Source organism: Pristiophorus japonicus, chromosome 18 (assembly GCF_044704955.1).
Source record: "Pristiophorus japonicus isolate sPriJap1 chromosome 18, sPriJap1.hap1, whole genome shotgun sequence".
Classification (NCBI taxonomy): Eukaryota; Metazoa; Chordata; class Chondrichthyes; family Pristiophoridae; genus Pristiophorus; species Pristiophorus japonicus.
In genome coordinates this window covers 35,781,058-35,805,129 of record NC_091994.1, presented here as the reverse complement: position 1 = coordinate 35,805,129, position 24,072 = coordinate 35,781,058, and the positions used below count along the sequence as shown (strand labels likewise).

Here is a 24,072-nt window from a genome sequence, read left to right as displayed (position 1 = left end):
TATTTGGCAACATGTTTATCCACCATACATAATAACCATGCACAATCAAGTGACAATACATATTTACAAAATGGATTGCACTTAATGGAATACAGGAGCCATTAGTGACAAGGAAGTAACAGACAGCATGCTCCCAATCATTTTAACGGAGCCATCGTCCCAATGTGTCAGTCACAGGCAAAACATCAATTTTTTTTTGCAGGTGGGGATGGGTGCACGAGAAGGAATTGGGATGGATATCAATACATTTCTTGATTAACAATGCAGTGATGCCTTCAAACAGCGATTTGGAAACGCCACTATTTCAAACAGCAAGTAAAAGGTAGTCCCTTCGTGAAACTCTCCAGTCCAGAGACAGGCAATGAGATTCCAAACCCTAAGCTGTTGGCTGGGGTTTGCTGTGCTCGTTCCAGTTTTTTTTTTTGCTTAGGTGGAATTGAAGACAGAATCTGAATAAAACAATCTGTACGAAAAATGCACATGATTTAAAAAATCTGTCTGAATTCAACTGGAAAACTGTCCTTTCTTCCTGACAAGGTGCATATTCTCTTTCAACCCCAATGTCAACAGATTTTTTTTCCAAGTGACCAGGTAAACTGAAGTTGGTACAGCTGACGCAAATTCTTAATGTGGATATTTACATGCTTCAGGAATGTCAGCTTTTAATGTACTAAGCTACCAACTAGTCAATGCAAAGCAGCACTGCATGTTCTGTATCTACATTAAGATGCAGCAAATAGGCTACAATTAAATAGTTATAACTGATAGATCTCTCACTACCAGTAGCTGGAAGGAAAGGGAAAATATGGTTTTCCTTTCAAAAGACTCCAAAGCACAAGATATAAATACTTTTATATGACAGGATATAAAGGCCTCAGTAGCATTATAAAAAGATGTTCCAGAGTTTGAATGTGTTGGGATCCTGATCTTTTCATACAGGAACCTTCAATGACAGAATCATAAATATGCACATAAACTCAAACTCACTGTTGAAAGATGTAGAAGGGTTGTGTGTTTCTTTGTCTTTTTAAAAAAAATGAAGTTATGTACATAAAGTATTGCTCGACTTAGTCTTGAATGTGTTCATAATTACAGGCAAAGGAGGAAGAGAAGAGATGCACATGCAATGTAGTCACATTAAAAGGGATATCCCATATGCAAAAAGGAATGTCAGCTCTACTGTTACAATTCATTAGAAAGGTTTTCATTAATCACATAGGACACTGGACAGAAGCATTCACAACACACTACAACGCACAGGCGGGAGTAGGGATCAGAGCTGAAGCAGGTCACATATTTTGGCAACACTGCAGTTTATTAGATTTCTGCCCATCAGTCGTTGGGGGGACACTGATGTCTACCACATTGTTACCAGGTGATTCATCGTGAGCTGATCGATCAGAAATCTGCTTCTGCGAAACTATGCGGTAAATTTCTGGTGAAGAGAAAGAGAGTGTCATTTTAGAGCCAGGATATTAAAGTTTCCACTCCATGATTAAACCAAAAATGAAGTCAATATTTTCTCAGCCACATGCTGCATCCAGTACCTCAACAGCCACCACACACGTTAAAAAAAAAATCCACGAACAGGCATCTTCCACCCTTCAGGATGTAGTTCGGGATCTGGATATTGGGTCCTTCATTGAAACACCTGTGAACGCATCCCTTTTTGGCATGGAAGCAAGTCATCCTTGCTTCGAGGGACTGCCTATGATGATGATTATGAGTACCTCAAGTCCTTTAAAACAATTGTGTTTTACTGGAATTGAAAGAATGCCTAAATGCTGTTAATTGTGCACGTCCGATAAGGAATTTACTCCAGTCAGGCTTTTTCCCTGCAGCTTGCAACAAACCCCAGTTGACAAAAACTGCCCGTTCTATTTTGAGTAGCTGCAAAGATGCACGTGATAGCCTGGAGAATTCTCCAGCTTGGGAGTGGGGAGGACAGTGTCTAGCTTTAATGCAGCACTTCCCGACAAGAACAGTTATGTCATCATGTGAGCACCCATGGATACATACACAGTGACAACATGTGAAAGTTCCAACATGCTGAGCCAAAAGAGTTAATGTTGCAATTTATATTCTATAGTTCAGAACAGAGAGCTGAGGCATGTTGTTGGGACAGAGAAAGATTCACTCTGCATCTGGGTGTGATGTACCCGATCTGAAAATGCTTGGTAATGGCCCTGGGTGCTTGAATTGGGAAGAGTTCCATTCCCTGACACGTCCCCTCAAGTTGATGAACACAGGAAAAAGGCAAGGAAGGATCTTTCATTTATATAGTGTCTTTCATGACCCGAGAACATCCCAAAGCACTTCACAGTTAATGACATTTTACTGAAGTGTAATCACTGTTGTAATGTAGGGAAATGGTAAAAGGTAGCTATTCACAGTGGCAGAAGGTGTTCCACAAGAAACGAAGTGGTGTTCCACAAGAATCAGTGCTGGGACCACTGTTCACAATTTAGACTTTGGAATCAAAAACACAATTTCTAAATTTGCGGATGACACCAAATTTAGCCGGGGGGGGGGGCGGGAAATAGTCAATACTGAGGAGGACTGCAACAAATTACAGGAAGACATTAATAAACTTACAGAATGGGTATATAATTGGCAAATAAGGGGTATTGGCAAATAAGAATAAGGGGTCGCCCATTTAGAACTGAGATGAGGAGGAATTTCTTCTCTGAGGGTCGTAAATCTGTGGAATTCTCTGCCCCAGAGAGCAGTGGAGGCAGGGCTATTGAATATATTTAAGGTAGAGATTTTTGAACGATAAGGGAGTGAAGAGTTATGGGGAGCAGGCAGGGAAGTGGAGCTGAGCGTAAGATCAGATCAGCCATGAGTTATTAAATGGCTGAGCAGGCTCGAGGGGCCAAATGGCCCACTGCTGCTCCTATTTCTTATGTTCTTAAATGAAGTTCAACACAGATAAATGTGAAGTATTACAGATTTTGGTCGGAAGAATAGAGGGGTAACTTATTACTTGGAGGGTGTGAGTCTAAAGGGGTAGAGGAACAAAGGGATCTCAGAGTACAAATACACAAATCACAAAGTTGTGACACAGGTGAGCAAGGCCATAAAAAAGCAAACCAAGCATTAGGGTTTATTTCTAGAGGTATAGAATTGAAAAGTAGGGAAGTTATGTTAAACCTGTATCGAACCTTGGTTAGACTGCACATAAGAGTACTGCGTACAGTTCTGGTCACCATATTATAAAAAGAATATAGAGACACTGGAGAAAGTGCAGAGAAGATTTACAAGGATGATACCAGAAATGCGAGGATATACATATCAGGAAAGGATGAACAGGCTGGGTCTCTTTTCTCTTGAAAAAAAAAAGGCTGAGGGGTGACCTAATAGAGGTCTTTAAAATTATGAAAGGCTTTGATAGAGTGGATAGAGAGAGAATGTTTCCATTTGTGGGGAAGAACATAACTAGGGGCCATCTATACAAGATAGTCACCAAGGAATCCAATAAGGAACTTCCTTACCCAAAGAGTGGTGATAATGTGGAACTCACTACCACAGGGAGTGGTTGAAGCGAATAGTATAGATGCATTTAAGGGGAGGCTAGACAAGCAGATGAGGGAGAAGGTTATGCGGGTAGATTTGGATGAGGAAAGATGGGAGGGGGCTCGAGTGGAGCATAAACGCTGGCATGGACTGGTTGGGCCGAATGACTCGTTTCTATGTAATGCAGGAGTCAATGTGCACAAAGCAAAGTCCAACAAATAGCATTGGGATAAATGACTAGACAATCTGTTTTAATGATGTTGGTTGAGGATTAAATGATTAAAATATAGTTCAGTAATTAAGGATCCTTTTGAGTGACTAAGTATAGCGGTCCAAGAGTCTCAGTTTGGGTTATTTCAACTTAAACGGATAGGAATGTGTACAGAGCAAGGTGATGGAGGATACACACATCTAAATGCCAAGAGCTGCAGCCCAATTCCAGGCACCATGGTCAGTAGTGTCTCCCTATGTTTAAGTTTATTATATTACCTGTAAGAATATTTTTAAATGCTTCCTCTACATTCGTTGAATCCAGTGCCGATGTTTCAATAAATGATAGGTTATTCTTTTCTGAAAGAAATGAGGAAGTGAGACATCATGTTCTACACGATATTAAGGCACAGCACAATTGCAGTGACAACATACCATTTCACCCAGTTACTTGGCAAGTTTCAGGTGATTTTCATAGAATCATAGATCATGTCTATGCCAGCCCCCCTGAAAGAGCAGTTGTTCTTAGTCCCAGACCCCCACTTTGTGTCTGTGACCCTGTACATTCCTCATCCTCAAGTACCTGGCCAACGTCCTTTTAACATTTTTACGGAATTAGCTTCACCACCTTCTCAGGTAGAACGTTGCAGATGCCGACAATCCAGTGACAAAATGTCTTCATCTGTCCTCTAGATCTTTTGCCAATGATTTTAAATCTATGACCTCTGGTTATTGACCCACTCACCAGAGGAAATACGTTTTTCTCTATTTACTCTTATCAAAACCTATCATCTTGAAAACCTATATTAGGTCACCTCTTAACCTTCTCTGTTCTAAAGGGAACAGAATTAACTTTTCCCACCTTTCCTCATAACTGATCTCTTTGCTTTTATATTCTATGCCTCAATTTTTAAACCTCAAATAACCCACATGCTTTTTATCCACCTTATCAACTTGCCCGGCCACCTTTAAGGATTTGTGTATATGGACACCAAGGTCTCTCTGCTCATCTACACTTTTCAAAGCTGGACTATTTATAGTATGCTGTCTTTCCATATTAGTCCTCCCAAAGTGTGTGTATCACTTCACACTTTTCTGCACTGAATTCCATCAACTATTCTTCTGCCCATTTCACCATCCTGAAGTCTATAACTATCCTGATCACTAGCTACTATCTTGCCAAGTTTTGCATTATTGGCAAACTTTATAATGCTGCCCCTTACACCCAAGTCTAGGTAGTTTATAAAAATTGAAGATTAATGAACCCAAAATTGACCATTGGGAAACACCACTGCAAACCACCCCGCAGTCTGAAAAACATTCACCCACCACTACCCTTCCTGTCACTGGAGCATTTTGGTGTGTATATAATCACTATCCATTTCACACACTAGGAATCAGCAAGCAGCCTTCTCCTTCTAGCAGAAAGTTAAAGATAAATAGTCTGAAAAGCTGGTAATCTGCAGCACTTCAGGTGTGTAACAGGTGAATGTTATAGATACAGTTGAATCCCAGAGTTGGATGACACTCAAAGCTGACAGACACACACTGACTTGTTCATCTGGAACTAAGCTGTTACAACAAAAAAACATTCATACATGAGCCAGTGGGCATGAAGACCAGTCTTCTGCCTTTTAAAATCAGTTTCTTCCCTCCTCTAATGACTTCGCTGGGGCACGGCTCTTTACTTAACTGGCCATCCGCAAGATAAACTGGATAGCAGTAGCGGCATATTATTCTCCATGAAGAGCATCAGCCAACATCCATACATACAAAATGTCCAGGACTCACTGGATAGTTATCAGGAGCATGAACCCTCGATGATTTGTTCCCCTCTTCAGCTTAGAGCCATTGTAGCATCTGAACTGTTGCCCCAGTTGAGATCATCTAACTCAGCAGACTGGGATTGAACCTGGAACCTTCACACATCTCAAGTTGACACTGCAACATCCAAAGATCTTGCTGTACTAAATTGCCATGTGGGTGTTCAGGAGAACACTGTGGTACCACAACTAAACAGCATTGATTGAAAACTAAATATTGTCTTAAAGCATAAATTCACATCCTGTTAATGAATGATACAGACTACATCAAATGTTAAAATAAATAAAATTTAAAAATGGTGTAGATTTGTCCATTTTTGTAGCACTTGATTTAGTTGAAATCAAAGATCCAATATCTGCGTAGTAACCTCTATTAATAAATAGTGCCTCAGAAGCTCTTGGGAGAATGATAATGCATCATGTTACATAAATGCACAAATGTTCAATGAAACATGAAGATATGATTCAGTAGCCAGAGACAGAGTGTGAGCGAGTGTGTGTTGTAGATACTGAACAAGTATCAGGGATCTCATCAGGGACTAGTAGTTCTCACTGAAGTGCACAAGTTGGGCGTGCATGTACTGGCACTCTTCTCTATTATACTGTGCACTATATTTATGCATGGCTACATTATCAAATAAATGATAAAACACATTAATGGATTAGCATTATAAATTGAACTGTATTCATGCTTTTAAAAAACATTAGTTGGCTGGATAATTTGGGAGAGTTCAGTAGGGTCTTGGCTATTAAGATACCTTTCTTCAAAACAAATTTGCACTAGGATACAATTCCAATGTCAACAATGGTTGGTACCTCAACCAAGTGTCTACTCTTCATGTGAGCTTGGGAAGTGGGCGTTGATGGGAGAAATGACCCCAGGTGTCATCACAGCCCAACCCAGCCCAGCTCTTCTCAATCACTGTCTACACATTCATTTCAGCAGGTGTCACTGGACAGAGACTGAATATCCAGATTCTACACGGTTTTAACCTCTGGGTCAATCATGACGCACTTTTCCAGTGCTGCTTCGCTGCAATTAGCCAGCATTAGATCCTTTGTGACCGTACTTGTATAAAAGGTCAGCTTTTTTTTTTCAAAGCAAACATTTAAAACACTATATAAATAGCTAGCTGTCTAGATGGTAACATGATATGTAACACCTACCAGCGAAGGCCCGAGCCTCATCCGTTGGCACAGCTCTCAGATGACGGAGGTCACTCTTGTTTCCGACCAGCATGATGACAATGTTGTTGTCAGCGTGGTCACGCAACTCCTTCAGCCATCGCTCGACATTCTCGTACGTTAGATGTTTGGCAATATCGTACACGAGCAGAGCACCGACAGCCCCACGGTAGTACCTGAGAGAATACACAATCCAGATTGTATCAGTCCTCACCCCTGCTATAGGCTGCACCCACCCAAACTCTTCTGTGGAATTCGAGGACTCTGGCTGGAGTACGAGTCAGCATCTTCTACCTTACTCAAGCAGAAATTATTCATGTCCAAATTCAGACAGTAGTAACTGATGAGCTATTCACTGGGTGTGGATGAGATACTGTTCTTGAAGCTTGCATTGAGCTTTGGTGAACAGTGTAGGAGGCCAAAAACAGATTTGGTGGAATTCTGCATTAGGATGGAGAATGAAACAGTTAATTCAGAGACCATGGTCCAGAACTTGAAGGGTAACTTTGAAGGTATGAGGCATGAATTGGCTAAGATAGATTGGCTAATGATACTTAAGGGGTTGACTGTGGATGGGCAATGGCAGACATTTAGAGACCGCATGGATGAATTACAACAATTGTTCATCCCTGTCTGGCGTAAAAATAAAAAAGGGAAGGTGGCTCAACCGTGGCTATCTAGGGAAATCAGGGATAGTATTAAAGCCAAGGAAATGGCATACAAATTGGCCAGAAATAGCAGCGAACCTGGGGACTGGGAGAAATTTAGAACTCAGCAGAGGAGGTCAAAGGGTTTGATTAGGGCAGGGAAAATGGAGTACGAGAAGAAGCTTGCAGGGAACATTAAGGCGGATTGCAAAAGTTTCTATAGGTATGTAAAGAGAAAAAGGTTAGTAAAGACAAACGTAGGTCCCCTGCAGTCAGAATCAGGGGAAGTCATAACGGGGAACAAAGAAATGGCAGACCAATTGAACAAGTACTTTGGTTCAGTATTCACTGAGGACACAAACAACCTTCCGGATATAAAAGGGGTCAGAGGGTCTAGTAAGGAGGAGGAACTGAGGGAAATCTTTATTAGTCGGGAAATTGTGTTGGGGAAATTGATGGGATTGAAGGCCGATAAATCCCCAGGGCCTGATGGACTGCATCCCAGAGTACTTAAGGAAGTGGCCTTGGAAATAGCGGATGCATTGAGAGTCATTTTCCAACATTCCATTGACTCTGGATCAGTTCCTATCGAGTGGAGGGTAGCCAATGTAACGCCACTTTTTAAAAAAGGAGGGAGAGAGAAAGCAGGGAATTATAGACCGGTCAGCCTGACCTCAGTAGTGGGTAAAATGATGGAATCAATTATTAAGGATGTCATAGCAGCGCATTTGGAAAATGGTGACATGATAGGTCCAAGTCAGCATGGATTTGTGAAAGGGAGATCATGCTTGACAAATCTTCTGGAATTTTTTGAGGATGTTTCCAATAAAGTGGACAAAGGAGTACCAGTTGATGTGGTATATTTGGACTTTCAGAAGGATTTCGACAAGGTCCCACACAGGAGATTAATGTGCAAAGTTAAAGCACATGGGATTGGGGGTAGTGTGCTGACGTGGATTGAGAACTGGTTGTCAGACAGGAAGCAAAGAGTAGGAGTAAATGGGTACTTTTCGGAATGGCAGGCAGTGACTAGTGGGGTACCGCAGGGTTCTGTGCTGGGGCCCCAGCTGTTTACATTGTACATTAATGATTTAGACGAGGGGATTAAATGTAGTATCTCCAAATTTGCGGATGACACTAAGTTGGGTGGCATTGTGAGCTGCGAGGAGGATGCTATGAGGCTGCAGAGTGACCTTGGATAGGTTAGGTGAGTGGGCAAATGCGTGGCAGATGAAGTATAATGTGGATAAATGTGAGGTTATCCACTTTGGTGGTAAAAACAGAGAGACAGACTATTATCTGAATGGTGACAGATTAGGAAAAGGGAAGGTGCAACGAGACCTGGGTGTCATGGTACATCAGTCATTGAAGGTTGGCATGCAGGTGCAGCAGGCGGTTAAGAAAGCAAATGGCATGTTGGCCTTCATAGCGAGGGGATTTGAGTACAGGGGAAGGGAGGTGTTGCTACAGTTGTACAGGGCCTTGGTGAGGCCACACCTGGAGTATTGTGTACAGTTTTGGTCTCCTAACTTGAGGAAGGACATTCTTGCTATTGAGGGAGTGCAGCGAAGATTCACCAGACTGATTCCCGGGATGGTGGGACTGACCTATCAAGAAAGACTGGATCAACTGGGCTTGTATTCACTGGAGTTCAGAAGAGTGAGAGGGGACCTCATTGAAACGTTTAAAATTCTGACGGGTTTGGACAGGTTGGATGCAGGAAGAATGTTCCCAATATTGGGGAAGTCCAGAACCAGGGGTCACAGTCTAAGGATAAGGGGTAAGCCATTTAGGACCGAGATAAGGAGAAACTTCTTCACCAAGAGAGTGGTGAACCTGTGGAATTCTCTACCACAGAAAGTAGTTGAGGCCAATTCACTAAATATATTCAAAAGGGAGTTAGATGAAGTCCTTACTACTCGGGGGATCAAGGGGTATGGCGTGAAAGCAGGAAGGGGGTACTGAAGTTCCATGTTCAGCCATGAACTCATTGAATGGCGGTGCAGGCTAGAAGGGCTGAATGGCCTGCTCCTGCACCTATTTTCTATGTTTCTATGAAACATAGCAAATAGGTGCAGGAGTAGGCCATTCGACCCTCCGAACCTGCACCACCATTCAATAAGATCACGGCTGATCATTCACCTCAGTACCCCTTTCCTGCTTTCTCTCCATACCTCTTGATCCCTTTAGCTGTAAGGGCCATATCTAACTCCCTCTTGAATATATCCAATGAACTGGCATCAACAACTCTCTGCGGTAGGAAATTCCACAGGTTAACAACTCAGTGAAGAAGTTTCTCCTCATCTCAGTCCTAAATGGCCTACTCCTTATCCTGTGTCCCCTGGTTCAGGATTTCCCCACATTGGGAACATTCTTCCTGCATCTAACCTGTCCAGTCTCATCAGAATTTTGTATGTTTCTATGAGATCCCCTCTCATCCTTCTAAACTCCAGTGAATACAGGCCCAGTCGATCCAGTCTCTCCTCATATGTCAATCCTGCCACCTGGGAATCAGTCTGGTGAACTTTCGCTGCACTCCTGCAATAGCAAGAACGTCCTTCCTCAGATTAGGAGACCAAAACTGAACACAATATTCCAGGTGAGGCCTCACTAAGGCCCTATACAACTGCAGTAAGACCTCCCTGCTCCTATACTCAAATCTCCTAGCTATGAAGGCCAACATACCATTTGCCTTCTTCACCGCCTGTTGTACCTGCATGCCAACTTTCAATGACTGATGTACCATGACACCCAGGTCTCGTTGCACCTCCCCCTTTTCTTAATCTGCCAGATAATATTCTGCCTTCGTGTTTTTGCCACCAAAGTGGATAACCTCACATTTATCCACATTATACTGCATCTGCCACGCGTTTGCCCACTCACCTAACCTGTCCCAAGTAACCCTGCAGCCTTTTAGCGTCCCCCTCACAGCTCACAACACCACCCAGCTTAGTGTTATCTGCAAACTTGGAGATATTACACTCAATTCCCTCATCCAAATCATTAATGTATATTGTAAAATAGCTGGGGTCCCAGCACTGAGCCCTGCGGCACCCTACTAGTCACTACCTGCCATTCTGAAAAGGACCCGTTTATCCCAACTCTCTGCTTCCTGTCTGCCAACCAGTTCCCTATCCACGTCAGTATATTACCCCCAATACCATGTGCTTTGATTTTGCACACCAATCTCTCATGTGGGACCTTGTCAAAAGCCTTTTGAAAGTCCAAATACACCACATCCACTGGTTCTCCCTTATCCGCTCTACTAGTTACATCCTCAAAAAATTCTAGAAGATTTGTCAAGCAGGATTTCCCTTTCATAAATCCTTGGACCAATCCCGTCACTGCTTTCCAAATGTGCTGGTATTTCATCTTTAATAAACGATTCCAACATTTTCCCCACTAGTGATGTCAGGCTAACTGGTCTACAATTACCCATTTTCTCTCTCCCTCCTTTCTTAAAAAGTGGTGTTACATTAGCTACCCTCCAGTCCATAGGAACCGATCCAGAGTTGATAGAGACTGTTGGAAAATGATCACCAATGCATCCACTATTTCTAGGGCTACTTACTTAAGTACTCTAGGATGCAGACTATCAGGCCCCGGGGATTTATTGGCCTTCAATCCCATCAATTTCCCTAACACAATTTCCCGCCTAATACGTTCCTCCTTCTCACTAGACCCTTGGTCCCCTAGTATTTCCGGAAGGTTATTCGTGAAGACAGAACCAAAGTATTTGTTTAACAGGTTCACCATTTCTTTGTTCCCCATTATAAATTCACCTGAATCTGACTGCAAGGGACCTACGTTTGTTTTCACTAATCTTTTTCTCTTCACATATCTATAGAATCTTTTGCAGTCAGTTTTTATGTTCCCAGCAAACTTCCTCATACTCTATTTCCCCCCTCCTAATTAAACCCGTTGTCCTCCTCTGCTGTATTACAAAATTCTCCCAGTCCTCAGGTTTGCTACTTTTTCTGGCCAATTTATATGCCTTTTCCTTGGATTTAACACTATCCTTAATTTAATAAGAACATAAGAATTTGGAACAGGAGTAGGCCATCTAGCCCCTCGAGCCTGCTCCGCCATTCAACAAGATCATGGCCGATCTGGCTGTGGAATCAGCTCCACTTACCCGCCTGCTCCCCATAACCCTTAATTCCCTTATTGGTTAAAAATCTATCTATCTGTGACTTGAATACATTCAATGAGCTAGCCTCAACTGCTTCCCTGGGCAGAGAATTCCACAGATTCACAACCCTCTGGGAGAAGAAATTCCTTCTCAACTCGGTTTTAAATTGGCTCCCCCGTATTTTGAGGCTGTGCCCCCTAGTTCTAGTCTCCCCGACCAGTGGAAACAACCTCTCTGCCTCTATCCTGTCTATCCCTTTCATTATTTTAAATGTTTCTATAAGATCACGCCTCATCCTTCTGAACTCCAACGAGTAAAGACTCAGTCTACTCAATCTATCATCATAAGGTAACCCCCTCATCTCCGGAATCAGCCTAGTGAATCGTCTCTGTACCCGCTCCAAAGCTAGTATATCCTCCCTTAAGTAAGGTGACCAAAACTCCAGATGCGGCCTCACCAATACCGTGTACAGTTGCAGCAGGATCTCCCTGCTTTTGTACTCCATCCCTCTCGCAATGAAGGCCAACATTCCATTCACCTTCCTGATTACCTGCTGCACCTGCAAACTAACTTTTTGGGATTCATGCACAAGGACCCCCAGGTCCCTCTGCACCTCAGCATGTTGTAATTTCTCCCCATTCAAATAATATTCCCTTTTACTGTTTTTTTTCCCCCAAGGTGGATGACCTCACATTTTCCGACATTGTATTCCATCTGCCAAACCTTAGCCCATTCGCTTAACCTATCTAAATCTCTTTGCAGCCTCTCTGTGTCCTCTACACAACCCGCTTTCCCACTAATCTTTGTGTCATCTGCAAATTTTGTTACACTACACTCTGTCCCCTCTTCCAGGTCATCTATGTATATTGTGAACAGTTGTGGTCCCAGCACCGATCCCTGTGGCACACCACTAACCACCGATTTCCAACCCGAAAAGGACACATTTATCCCGATTCTCTGCTTTCTGTCAGCCAGCCAAATCTCTATCCATGCTAATACATTTCCTCTGACTCCGCGTGCCTTTATCTTCTGCAGTAACCTTTTGTGTGGCACCTTATCGAATGCTTTTTGGAAATCCAAATACACCACATCCATCGGTACACCTCTATCCACCATGCTCATTATATCCTCAAAGAATTCCAGTAAATTAGTTAAACGTGATTTCCCCTTCATAATTTCCCTTGTTAGCCATGGTTGAGCCACCTTCCCAGTTTTATTTTTACTCCAGACCGGGATGTACAATTGTTGAAGTTCATCCATATAATCTTTAAATGTTTGCCATTGCCTATCCACCGTCAACCCTTTAAGTATCACTCGACAATCTATTCTAGCCAATTCACATCTCATACCATCGAAGTTACCTTTCCTTAAGTTCAGGACCCTAGTCTCTGAATTAACTGTGTCACTCTCCATCTTAATAAAGAATTCTATCATATTATGGTCACTCTTCCCCAAGAGGCCTCGCACAAGATTCAGTGTGGGAATGGGAGTTTAATCTGGCAAGCCAGAGGAGGCAATGTCACCTTTCTCCTGTGAACAATGACTTTAGCAATTTCAGATCTTCTGTTATCTCTCCCATTTTCTTGTTCAGTTCTCCTTTTCAACTTTCACTTTGTTCCCTTTTAAAACTGTTTCTGTCCCTTTCACTACCTTACTTGGCCATTTTCACCACTTTTGTTCCTCTAGTGCATTTCACTCCCTGACAGATGATTTGTATGCATCAAGTATTTTTTCACATCTTTCCAGCTTTCAAAATAACTCATTCATTGGCTATTAAACCGACTAACTAACGTTTCATGATGGTAAGTATACCATCTGTCCTATCTGAGTGCTCAGTTATCTGTCAGTCAAGAGTAATTACCCAAAACTTTAACCTGTCTGTCTCTTAAAATGCCCATATACCTTGTGTTATTTTCCAGTTTTATTTCTACAAATTAACTACATTTAGACACAAAATACCTACGCGGAAGTGATGGCGCGGTATCGCTCCTGTCCGGCTGTGTCCCAGATCTGTGCTTTAATTGTCTTTCCATCTACCTGGATACTCCTGGTGGCAAACTCCACTCCAATGGTGCTCTTACTCTCCAGATTAAACTCGTTGCGCGTGAACCTTGACAGGAGATTGCTCTTTCCAACCCCGGAATCCCCAATCAACACAACTGGAAGAGAAAAACCATATTATACATATAACTGGGGCTATTCAATAAAGAAATAAAAGTCTGTAAAAAGACCATTTGCCCAACTGTCCTGCAGGAGGTTCTGCAGTTAGCAAAAGCCATCACCTAGGACCCAGGGGACAGCTGTATCTAAAACACAGGACTCATTTGCACTTCCTCCCTGCTGCAAAGTCAACAAGAAACTATGGTAAGGTTAGCGATCTATACGTCTGACTTGCTGTTTGCAGCTCTGCTCACTTACCATTTGCACTGAATTCCACCAGAGGGTCAAGTCTGCCAATCACAGTAAGCTGTGAAAGGTGAATCCTTTCATTGCTGCAAGGCCAACACAGATGTGTCACACTTCTCCAGTAGAGAAGGCATTGATGGAAAGTTTGCTAAAGTTTTAAATGTGGTTGACACTCACCAAGTACATTTTATATAAATTGTGGTTTTATGACAGGAAGTGAACTATTTTTTTTTCTGGAATTTCTACCATTAGGGTGGTAATACTGTAATAAACTAAAAGATAAAATGCATTAGATATCTACTTTCAATCATTACATATAGAATATTTTAAGGCTTACAATCCATTTTCTGAGATGAAATAGGATCTCTTGAAAGCATTTAATTGTTTTTAAAAATAGGTAACACACCAGCCTATTGGCTAGTATAAAAGACAAAGCAAATTGTGTATATAATATTTGCAATTATACAGCACCTTATTGGGTCAAATGTCTCAAAAGGCATCAATACTTTTTTTTTGAAGTGCACAGCAACTATTCTGTACCAGCAATGTTCCATAAATGGTATGATGAATAACCAGCTAATCTGTGACTTGGTGACTAATTAGACTGTTGATGGTGAAATAAATGAGATCTCTGAGCCCTACATATGCCACTCAGCTTATTTTCTACAACGAAAAGGTTAATTTATCTATGCAAAATAGTTAAGTGCAGTTTATCGGCATGAATTGTATCCGCAATATTACATGGCTGAACGACCTACTGACACAAAAAGTAGATTTGAATGATAAACAAGGGATGGAATAACGGACGGATACCCTGAAAAGTACATGAATCTATTAGAGATACTCATCCCTACCAAAACCTGGAGCCCTTTCCTCTTTCCTCTTTGTTCATGCACTACAACACAGTGCCAACAGTAAGCATCCATTAGAGAGAGAAAGGCAGCGTTGGAAGAGAAGTGATTTTGAATGGAGCATTCTGGTCGACTCACCTGCATATGGATGATTCAATGCTCATTTAAAAGTCAGTGGTTGAGGTGCATTTTGTTTCATTTTGAACCAACGATTTGGGTGTATTGTATGGCAGAGATTGCAATATGCCATTGATTTGACTTGTGTAAAGGTCAAAATGGAGCAGTTTCACCTCTTTGAAGCCCAGGTTAATTACTTTAATTTGTACTTGCATAATTTCATATGAAGATGGGATTATATTGCACACACAACCCACTTAGACAAAACATAAGTGATTCCAAGAAACATACGTGGGGCTACGTGAATTGTACCATCCCCTTTGGATCTGCAATGTTCATTGAGTAGCTGAGGCGTCAGAAGAGGAGGGGAGCAGGAGGAAAATTAGAGAAAAATTGTCCATAAACAAAAATATTTTTTCCCCAAAGAATCTTTTCCATTTGGAATTCCAAGATAATTTTGTTGCACGAGAATCAGTTTTAGATATCTTCTCTCAAAGAGTCAATAAGCCAGTTTAATGTTTCTACCCGTTCGCTAAGTCGCAATAGATTCATCATTATAGGCAGTGCCTCAAAACGAGGACGACTTGCTTCCACGCCGTAGATTACAGTTGCTTTGAATGGATAACACTGAATTCTGCAACACCTGTCCAATGCTGGTTAAGCATCCTTTAACAACGTCTAAATCTATCAGCTACAATCTGTTTTCCATTTCACACATTGGTATTATTAATCCAAAATAGTGACTTCTTCAGTTTCAAAACGCTAGTGCACAAACATGTATTGTCACAGACAAGGATAACAATCTTGAGCCCGTGATCCCACAAAGACCAAATTACTTCTCAATCAGGACATCAGATGAGGTCAGGCAAGTCAATTCCCAGAGGAAGAAGAGGACAAGTGCAAGGTGCTGGGGGAGCTTGAAGAGGGGAAGAACATTCAGAAAATAGCAAGAGTGGTTAACAATTTGGAATCTGTATGCTTAACGGGGTCAACTAATCTGGAGCCAAAATCAATGTGCATTTTCCCAACTTAATACAGGTAAAAGGATACAAAATAAATTGCTATTCAAATTTTTCAGGGGTTAAATCTAACAAAAAGGTGCTTGGCAACTAATTAACTCAATTCTTTCATCCAACGTCAGTGCACAATGCAACAGGGCGAGTTGGGAACAAATACAACATCCATGTATATACAAACAGTGCAGACAGTTTGTTGTTTAATTAAGCACCAAAATCATCATCCTCCTCCTTGTTTTGCCAATTATCTCTGGCGCAACTCATTCTGAAGGCACAGATTCTTGTTGGGGAGGTTGGGGGATGTTACAGTTTAACTGATGCCCTCCAGTACCTTACCCAAGTAGCCACTCTCCATGCGTGAGCACAGACAATCAATTGCAGCATGCTAATTGATGTCCACAGATGGGAGCTTTCAATAGAAGTAACCAGATGGCAATGAGGAGTGGGACATTTGTCCAATTTCCCCATCTCTAACCAAAGAATACAAAGACCAATGATGACTCCATAACTGTTGTACTGGTAGAGATCAGGTAACAGACCACGGATCAAATCAGGGCCTTTCCTGATATACATGCTTCAGCCACTCAACACCTTACATAGCTACACCATTGGGGCAGCCTTAAGCACCAATGTTGACCCCTGTGTTTCAGCTTTCATTTTCTCCCAATATTGCAAATGCTCCGAATCTTAATGCTCAACTGGAAACTTACAAAAATAAAACCCTTATGCAACTATTTTTCAGTAATTTCATACAAGAGTTTGCACAATAGTTGACTTTTTAAGCTATGATTAGCAGACAAACTAACCTTTGAGTTTTAACATTTTTATGACTTTAGTCCATAATTATAGTCTGGATAATCTTTAAACTAAAAAAGCTCAATTCACTGAGCAGATTTTTAAAGATTGTTCTGTCTATTGGCCGATAATTGGTGTGTAAATACTGCTGTTCAAAGTACATTAACCTTTACAAGATTATAGCACTATTTTAATGTGTATAGGAAGTGAGCTTCATACATTTTACTTGTGTCTGTAATATTAACCTGCATATCTTGAGGCAGCTTTAATTGGAGGAAACAATAGCATATGTAGACGAGAAAGACTAGAATGCAGAGAAAATGGGTTATGTTTTCCTGACACTTTGCTCAATATGAACCACTTGGGAGAGAAACATTTCAAGGCTTCATTTGTGGGATATTCTGTAAATATAATCAAAATTTGATTTTGCCTTGAAACTGTGATACTAATGTCAGTTGTGTGTACGCAAACAATGGAGAGCAATACTGGATGGTGGTAATGCGGCCTTGGGTGGGTTAAAGAGGAGACGAGGTGGAGGATGTAGGGGAACACTGGTTGGTGGTACAGGGTAACAGAATGGGGGAGGAGGAAAGGTTCATGTTGGAAAGCTCCGTCTGTTACTAGTCTGATCAGACCATAGTTAGTTTCCTCCTTCCTCTCTAGGTCTGATAGAAATATTTCCACATTGAAATCTAATCCTGACTTTTGAAATGTTCAATGGGAGTTTCAGTACAGATTAGTCAAAATTTATGGCATATTGTAATCGGACTTCAGTGAATTACTGGTTCTACCACGGCACAGCATTGCACAATTACAAACATGCAGATATATTTTGAAACCTAAACGTATTTGCTTTTTAGATTGATTTTGATCACATATACGAGAAGAATTCTGCCAATACTGACAAACTGACAGCAGAATTGGAGGAGACAAAAGCATTTAAAGAATTTTAACTTTGGTAAATAAAACATAAAATGTTATACTGTACAATCATACTGCTGTCAAGTGGTTGGAACTACATTTTTAAAAAAAATCACAAAAAGCAGAGCGTACAGTGCTGCACAAAGATTCCAATGACTTCCTGATCTTAGTTACGCTCAGAAGACACAGCAACTGAAGGGGATAAAGGTCTGACACTCGCTTTCTCCTCCCTACATTGGTGTTGAATTCAAAGTTCTTGCACCAGCTCCTACTCAACCTCATTCTTTCCCAGAATCTCAAACTTGTGGAACTGGTCCTCTCCCTCAGCCATCCCTTCAGTTTTTAATGCTGATGTTGTGAAATACGAAAAAACTTGCCACCCAATTGGTCTTTATTTTATGAATATTATGATCAGTACTCCTCTGAACCCTCCCCTCATGTTCCTCTAAACATGCTGGCAACTACTTACTTCACCCAATCTTCCCTTCCTCTTAGCTACCGACTTTTAAAACCAAGTATTCCTGCAAGATGGCATTCAGATAGGACTGCCTTACCTCTTGGGTACAGAGGAGTACATGGTGCAGGAAGAGCTTTAAAACCAAATAAAGCAACTTCAGAACGGAGCAAGGGGAAGCTTTTAAAATGTTTAAAAACCCAGATAAATTACTTGCTCTAGGCTTACGTTAGCTCTTCCTGAATTTATGATGTAAACTACTTTGTTATCCAATTACTGACAGTGGCTGACATCTGGATCACTAAAGTACTACAAGTGTTTGACTAGGAAAAAGTATTAGCAGCAGTTTGTAAAATCAAGTTACAAGGGCTAGGAAGAGTGAAAACAAGTGTGTAAATATTTGACAGACAACCAAATTACTCTTCAATAGGAAAAAACCCCAGCCCCATTCAATCATTAGTATCAAGTCACTACTCTGAACCTACAGATGGCCCTGCAAAAGTTACACCTCATCTGTGGTTGCCAGATTCCAGTTTGGACTTTAAACTTATAGTACAGGGTTATGAAGTCAGCATCACAATCTCAAAGCTCCCAAGGACCATTGCTCATTAATTGGGAACTCAAACTGTCAACCACAAGAAAGATAGGAATTCCAGATTGCTTTGTCGAAGGAGAATATTACAAAGTTGCACTGGTGCCAGGCACAGCTCGTGTAGAAACAGAGGCCATTACTCAGTGGTCTTCAAGAATACTTACATCAATAATAATGAGACGAATAATATCCTGCACCGTTCATTAGAAAAACACATATTTAATATCTTTGACTATGGATAGCTGAAAGCTTTAAATATAATTAGAACTATTTAAGATCTTAGAACTGCACATACTTACTGACTAAAAAAAATATTTTCTTGTCAATTTTTCCCAATATAAATTCCTATGTTTGCTTTTATAAACTGACCGTGTAAACTGGTCACACTAATCACACCTTCCTTACAGCAGAGGGTTGCAATGCCAACACAGCAGGTGATCAGATTTACAGGATGACAAGTTTATTTTGGTTATTTCCATTATAAATATGAAAATGAGAAGTTATGTGGAAATATAAAAATTAAGGTCACAATATAGGATTTTAAAATTGGGACTGAATTACATCCTGCGCATCCTGGTCCATTATCCCCCTCTCTAAGCCTGAAGACTGTATTTCATCTCGACTTCGCATGTGCAACACAGGAGATCAACTAGTAATATTAAATGGTCTTGCATCTGGCAGGGTGATGAAATTACAGCCTGACAACTTAATTGTTCTTCAGGATACCAAGAGAATTCCCCTCCTTCGAACAGTATTATCCCCGGTGTCCTGGCCAATATTTATCACTCAATCAACATAAAAACAGTTTTTCTGGTCATTATCACATTATTGTTTGCGGGAGATTGCTGTGCGCAAATTGGCTGCCGTGTTCCCCAAATTACAACAGTGAGTACACTCCAAAAGTACTTAATTGGCTGTAAAATGCTTTGAGACATCCAGCGGTCGTGAAATGCGCTATATACATACAAGTCTTCCTTTCTTTTTTAGTGCTACGTTCACCTGAACAAGCAGACGAACATCTCACCTGAAAGACAGTACCTCCAACAATTCAGCACTCTCAGTACTGGACTGAAGTATCAGCTTAGCTTATACCCCGGAATGGGGCTTGAACCCACAACCTTCAAACTTAAACCAAGAGTGCTACCACTGAACCAAACTTTACGAAAACGACTCATAGGTCAGACAGAAATGTGAAAGAAAGCAGAGAATGCGGGAACAGAAGTTATGCAAATTAAGAGGAATAAGCAAGATGTTGCAAGAAGGTAGAGGAGTTCTACACAGTAAAGGATATTGGTTACCAATGTACAGTGCTTTTCAAGCAAAATGTATTGCACTTTATATGTATAAATATTACTAGGCAGTATATTATTACCTCTAGACTTGTCTATTCCAATTTTATCCTGGCCGGCCTTCCATCTTCTACCCTACATAAACTTGAGCTCAGCCAAAACTCGCCTGCCTGCATCCTAACTCGCACCAAGCCCCGCTCACCCAACGCCTCAATTTTAAAATTCCCATCCCTGTTTACAAATCTCTCCATGGCGTCGCCCCTCCCTATCTCTGTAGCCTCCTCCATCCCTACAAGCCTTTGAGATCTCCGCGTTCTTCCAATTCTGGCCTCTTGTGCATCCGCGATTTTAATTGCTTCACCATTGGTGGCCATCCATTCAGTTGCCTATACCCTAGGCTCTGGAATCCCCTCCCTTTAAGATGCTCTTTAAAACCTACCTCTTTGTCCATCTGTCCTAATATCTCGTGTGGCTTGGTGTCAAATTTTGTTTCATAATGCCCCTGTGAAGCATCTTGAGACGTTTTACGACATTAAAGTTGTTGTAAAAAAAAATCTTGCGTCTGCGCAGGCCAGTCAACTTTTTATAAGTTTTTGTGTCCTCACTTATAATGAAGATTACCTCTGTGAACTTGACACACTAATTATAGCCTCATACCATTGGTAGAAGTATTTAGTGCTTCAGTTTTGCATTTCCCAGCACTTTAGCCTGCACTACAGAGAAACTCCCATGTTCCAACCAACTCTGCTTCCCAAATTGACACAAGTTTTGCTGTTATAAACATCATCAAATTTAATTATATAAAAATAAGGACAGACTGAATTACATTTGTGTACCCTAGGCCAGCTATTCCTTGCTTGCTAATCCCAGTTCACTTGAAGTCTACACTTGGTCTTGATGCCCCATTATAAAAATGGCATACATATCATAGATTTGCAATATGGCTAGTGAGACCAGAAGATAAATTTAAATTGGTGAAAAGTAAATTTAGAATTAGAATTAGGATAAACTTTATTCAAAAGGATAATAGCTGTTTGAACTAATTTGCTAAACTGGGTAGACACACATATTAGAGGCATTCAAAATGCAGGTGGATGCTAGACTGAGCGTGTTAGGGTACTAAAGGACCAAACTTCGATGAGCTGAAAGCCTTTTCTCATCCTGGCAAGTATTTTATTTATTATAAATCAAGCCCTTCTAAGTTTGCGAAGTTTAGTGGACAGTTAATCTTCCACTATTTAGAATGCAGCCCTTCTCTAAACAACAACAACTTGTATTTATATAGCACCTTTAACGTAGTGAAACATCCCAAGGCGCTTCCCAGATGTATTATGAGACAAAAGATTTGACACCAAGCCACATAAGGAGAAATTAGGGCCGGTGACCAAAAGCTTGGTCAAAGAGGTTTTAAGGAGCGTCTTAAAGGAGGCGAGAGGTAGCGAGGGGGAGAGGTTTAGACGGGGAATTACAGAGCTGAGGCAACAGAAGGCACAGCCACCAATGGTTGAGCGATTATAATCAAGGATGCTCAAGAATGCAGAATTAGAGGTGTGCATCGCGGGGGAGTGTGGGGCTGGAGGAGATTACAGAGATAGGGAGGGCAAGGCCATGGAGGGATTTGAAAACAAGGATGAAAATTTTGAAATCGAGAAATAAACCCAACAGTATGGCCAAAGGCAACTCAAACGCTGAAGGCATAGACAACCTGTCCTTTAAAGAGGACAGAAAACCTGCCATGGATGCCATATGAATAGAGCAATTATGTTTTGTTAAAGTAGAGCAGATAAGGCCAACCATCATATATATTTCCAATGGCAGAGTGTGTAAGCCTCACCCAAAAGAAACACACACAACCTGAACGGGAGACCAGAATAAATGTATTGTAACCCAAAGACATCGCTTTGAATCTACATGTTCCAAGTGTAGTTGCTGTTCTGGTAAGCTCGCAGAAGATAATGAAAAATAGGTTGGCCTCTGCCTGAATAAAAAAAAAAAAAATTGCCTACCGTGCAGCATTCCACCTGACTGCGTAACCAAAGAGAATGTGTAACAGGACGCAGTAATGAGACCAGAATCTAAAGAACTCTCAGATTGTGGCCTTCACATTTTTCACACGAGCAAAAGTGCTTTAGGAGTATTTTTGAGGTTTCAGTTATGAGAATTAAAGTGGTGTAATTATCTTTACAGGCACATTTAATTACACACACTAAGTCTATATAAAACTGTTCAAACATCAGCAGCAATCAGCAACTCCTAAGCTTCCAAACTTCAACTTACTGAGTTCAGTCTGGATCCAACTAGTTAACAAAATATAGAATCAAATAGTGATAGCTAAAGGACCTTACAAATGTTCATACCCCAGATTGTTACAAAATACAGCAACTTGCATTTATATAACACCTTTAAAAGTAGAAAGACATCCTAAGGTGCTTCAGAGACATATTCAGACAAAAATGAATGTCACGCCAAATAAATCATTTAAGTAAGGGAACAATCAAGTGCAGGAAACTTTTTTTTTACAACAACTAAAAAGGGTGGACAAGTGTCTATTTGCTTGTAAATTGTGACAGATTGAAAAAACAGCATTGATCTAAAAGCTTAATGTCGACATTGGATGAAAAAGTCGCAAAAGTTTCATTCCCAATGAGTATTTCAGCTTGATGAGCACCATCATTTCTTTCCCACCCTGAAGATACGAGAATGGCAAACATATGAACGTGACAAGTCCGTTTCTTTGGGGGTGGGGCGGGGAAAGAAAAGTTGAATTGTGACAAAGAGACTGTGAAAAGAACAGCAAGAAACAGATGATCAGCCACAACAGGAAAGGCAAGTGATGTCATCAGGCAAATTTGGTGCATTGGTACCAACATGCTAGCAAAAAAAAAGCCTTGGCCAATAAGATTTAACGTGCCAATACATTTAATGTTATACTCATCACCTCAACCAGTCAATGACAGCCTTACAACCACCAGTAGCGTTATAATGCTGCCTCCAGATACAACCCAAGTCGAAAAACACAAAAATCTTTGTACTGATTGTTTTTCGTAGTTCACGCACCCATTACACTTTACTGAAATCCTACCAACACATCACATATGCAATACTGCGGGAACAAAGTTTAATTCATACATTAAGATATTAAGATAAGCAAAGCAATTAAGACAACAAAGTTCATGCGCATTATCCAGGCGTAGGTGCATGAAACTACTTCCAGATAAACACTGGAAAAAAATGCGTGCCCTGCACCCACAGATATCGCATTCCAATTGGCAAAAAATTATATTGCAAATATGTAGAAAATAAACTACAGAAAGCTTTATTGTGCAATTAAATAGCGAGGAAGTGTTAGCTGGATTAAATCTGCAGGTTGTAAATGGGTCGGTCGGCTGGCTAATAGATGGGGGCTTATTATTATTGCAGACTACAGCTTTTTGGGTGGTTTCTCTCTAGTTGCAGCTCCCACTACTGGTGCCTGTTCATTCCCTCCACGCTTTCTAGTAGCAAGTTAACAAACCTCCGCTAAGAAAGAGAGAACTTACCTGACCTGCAGTAAGGAAGTTTTTTTTTGTACCCTCTTTGCCCAGGTTGAAGGCACAAAGCCTGAGGCCTACATCTAGCATAATTATTTGTGTGAAAGAGGACAGATATATTGTAAACTCCACTACTGATGGTAATTCGCTTACCTTTAAAGAGGTAATCATATTCATCATCCCTGGTTCCCATTTTAGCGTCAATATAAGCGGCTTCTACCAGAGCAAAAACCTGCAGCAACCGCAAAAACACCCCTTCCTTTTTTCGGTCCAGGCGCAAGCCCAACCCCTAGCGGGCGACCGGAAATGAGAATCAGCCCGCCCACCGTCTCGCTAACTGACTGACAGCGTGATTGACCAATAAGAGTCCGGGATGGGTACAACAGACCATAGAAATTCTATCGCTATGGCGACAACACCCGCCCTCCGCACTGCGCTGCCTGACTGGGTGAAGTAATCCTGTCCGGCCTTGCGCTGAATCCTGTTCACTGATTGGTTACATAAGCTGTCAATCAAGATCAACACCGGTCGCTGATTGCGTAATTCACTTGTCATTCACAGTTATCATCCAGATACACCTTTTCCGGC

At 41.2% G+C, this 24,072-nt stretch overlaps 1 protein-coding gene across 1 annotated transcript; it reads right to left on the bottom strand.

The window, feature by feature from the left end:
* Positions 1-23,766, bottom strand: LOC139228649 (ras-related protein Rab-11B). Its single transcript, XM_070859865.1, has 5 exons — positions 23,638-23,766; positions 13,477-13,672; positions 6,717-6,910; positions 4,006-4,086; positions 1-1,435 (listed from the first exon to the last, which is right to left on the bottom strand). Exons 1-5 carry the CDS (start codon positions 23,675-23,677, stop codon positions 1,290-1,292), a joined length of 657 nt encoding a protein of 218 aa, XP_070715966.1. The 5' UTR covers positions 23,678-23,766; the 3' UTR covers positions 1-1,289.
* Between the last annotated feature and the right edge of the window lie 306 nt (positions 23,767-24,072).